This window comes from Solanum stenotomum, chromosome 12 (genome assembly GCF_019186545.1).
Source record: "Solanum stenotomum isolate F172 chromosome 12, ASM1918654v1, whole genome shotgun sequence".
In the NCBI taxonomy this organism is placed as follows: Eukaryota; Viridiplantae; Streptophyta; class Magnoliopsida; order Solanales; family Solanaceae; genus Solanum; species Solanum stenotomum.
In genome coordinates, this window is record NC_064293.1 from 46277289 (window position 1) to 46280339 (window position 3051).

Consider the following 3051-nt stretch of genomic DNA (forward strand, 5'->3'; position numbering starts at 1 on the left):
ATTAATTTACCATTTTTTAAAAATTGATGATATGGTTAGTCAGTCACATGACTATAAAGTTCTTTACATTTAAGATATTAAAAGTTTTTGAAGAAAATTAGTGGTACAACCTACCACAAATAAAAAGGGAGCTCCAAAATTTGGAGCCTAAGGAAGACTTTGCCTTAGTGGCTTTGGCCTTGAGCCTATAAACTTAGTTTGACAAACTTGTCTAATGTCTTACATGCTGATGGGAAATAACAATTATATGGTCTAGATACACGCAGGACAATCAAACACTCAGAAGGAGCTTAATCCGGAGGGAAACATTTATCTAATTGAAACCCAAATGGTTTGCTTTGTTCAAATTTAAGAGATTTCACATCGAAGTGCCAAATTACATATGAGAATAGAAATGAAGATGATCATAATACTACACAAGAAATGTAGATAAGAAGTCATCTGTTGTTACTTTGTTGTCAATATACGCAAACAACAGCAAATTCAAATACATCAACCGCCATTGACATTTGTGTAGAACTCCAATAGGTGAAAATACAAATAAAGTCTTCATTTACAAATTTCTCTGCAAAGCTAGCAAAACATAGATAACTTCTTACTTGGTCAATTTCCAAAGCTAGCTGCGTCTATACAATTGTCAAAAGTCTCCATTGTGATTTCCAGTTTCCCACCATTGCTATTTTCTCCTTTGGCTAACTCTGCAGCTATTTGACGAAGGAAAATTTTGCGGTGGACTCGTCCCCACTTCCGCCTGATTTGGTACCAACTGCGACGATATTCTCCAAATCTTCACTGATTTATCGAGGCTCCCACTGTAAACAATAAATTGTTTATCACCACCTTTTTGTTCTTGTTCCTCTTCAACAGCCAAGCATTTAACCGGACCAGAATGTCCGCTCAACACTGATAAACATATATGTTCTCCTCCGTCCCTTTTCCACACGCAAATATTATTATCAGCTGATCCACTGAAAATTAAATTCCCGGCGGCTGCTAAACAGAGTGTTGCAAGTTTATGACCCCTTAAAACTCCTCCATGAGATAAAAGCTTGTCGCCTTGCCAAAAATTGACTAACCCATCCGAAGAGCCACAATATAGGTAATTCGACGAAGGGTCAACAGCTAAGGCTGTTACAGCGCATTCTTGCTTCAATAATGTTTGTGAAAAGAAGTGTTTTGTTCCTTTCCCCTGTGATTCTTTTCTCCATATTTTTACTGTTCCATCAGCAGAGCCTGAAAAAAGTAGGCCGTTAATGCCTACAACGATGGAATTTACAGCATCGTCGTGGGCTTTTATAGATTCCAAGCATTTCGAATCCGATGCTCTCCAAACCTTTATGGTTTTATCCCAAGATGCTGAATACAAGAGCTTTTGATCCTCGCTCATGCTAAGGCAGGAAATGGCATCAAAATGCTTAATCCAAACGGTATTTCGATTTCGCCTTGTTTGGATGTAATTGCTTGGTTTCATTGAAGTTTTTATATAAGCCATTAAAGTTGGTAAAGTTCCAATTCGATTGTAAACGCTTGAATCCTTACCAGAAACCTTCCAGACTCGGATCTTCCCGTCTTGATGACCCGTGAAAATTCGTTCTCCAGATAAAATAATTGCCTTTACCAATCCACTATTTGATTTGAATCCGGAAAATTCTTTGTGATTCTTCCACACCCTTATATTCTTACTGTCGGATCCCGTGTATAACAAATCCCCTGACGCTGCCAAAGAATATATATGTCCTTCTTCGCGAACAAGGGACCCCATGAGCCCTGTATAGGAATAATTAGTACTATTATTCTCAACGTGAGATGTCCATGGAGATCTTGATAATGGCGATGTCTGGTGGCTCTGATCCCAAGACGAATCTAAATATGGAGATGCTGATGAATCCCTTGTCGGAGATGTTGCAAGAGGAGAGCTATAATCAGAGCTTAATCGAGGAGGAAGATGACTAGTTTCGGATGTTTGGCTTATTCGAAAAGAATATTCATCTTCATTAGGATCAGATTGTAGCACGTTCCCAAACGCTTGTTTGGGATGGCTATTCTCTTCTGTTGCCATTTTGCTTTTTCTTGAATTCCTCATTATGCTTTATCTATCCTCATGAAAGAAGTAAAAAATCAAATGAAATCATGAGGGAATATATATAAAGATTCAGGAAAATTGAGACTACATATATGAAAAGGGTACGTAGGATGTTTAAGAGGAATGAACATACATATCAATAGGAAAGAGAAAATGAGGCCATGAAGAACTTAGGTACAAGATTTTTGGAGGGGAAAACTGAAAAGGACTAGCTTTCACGTATTTTTGAGGCACAATTAAACAATACTCCTATATATGCTGACATATCCTAACCAATAATAATAATCTGTTCTAGTAGTAATTAATTATATATTGACCTGTCAAGTGAATCTTCAACCATATCTCCTGCTAGGTTGTAGTCATATTTGCAATCAATTGCCTTTGGATTATATATAAAAAAAATAGAATATTATTTCAAAAAAATACTTACAGAAAACTTAACATACATACACATTATTTACACCAAACCATACTTTATCATGGTTAAGACATAAATTAAGGTGGGGAGGTGTATCAATTAATTATATATTAGTGATAGACTCATAGGTAGGGACCGTTATATATATATATATATATATATATATATATATATATATATATAATTTTTTGCACTCTCTTTCTTCAAATCTTTGATAAAGTAGAGTAACATTTTGTCAAAAATATAATCCACTTCTTAATCAAACTATATGGTTCCAACTCTCATCTTTATTTAACATTGGGAAAACAACTTGATATATCCCTCAATTTTGTCATTTAGAACTGATATATCCATCGTTATAAAAGTGACTCATATATACCTTTTATCATTATACAAATAGCTCACATATACCTTTACCGTTACAAAAGGAGCTCACATATACCCTTCATCTAACGGAAGTGAAAAAATAGTTTTTAATTTATTTTTTTGACTTTAATTTTTAGAAAAATTCATGTAGGGGTATATATATGATCCTTCTAACAAAGCTCAA

At 35.1% G+C, this 3051-nt stretch overlaps 1 protein-coding gene across 1 annotated transcript; it reads right to left on the reverse strand.

Annotated features, from left to right (window-relative positions):
• Nucleotides 1–451: 451 nt before the first annotated feature.
• LOC125847750 (protein JINGUBANG-like) lies at nucleotides 452–2083 on the reverse strand. The gene has a single exon (XM_049527431.1). The coding sequence runs from the start codon at nucleotides 2081–2083 to the stop codon at nucleotides 677–679; it is 1407 nt and encodes a 468-aa protein (XP_049383388.1). The 3' UTR covers nucleotides 452–676.
• Nucleotides 2084–3051: the final 968 nt, after the last annotated feature.

Excerpts from the sequence above, each read along its gene's own strand:
- LOC125847750 (XM_049527431.1), bottom strand. The coding sequence starts at position 2,083 with ATGAGGAATTCAAGAAAAAGCAAAATGGCAACAGAAGAGAATAGCCAT.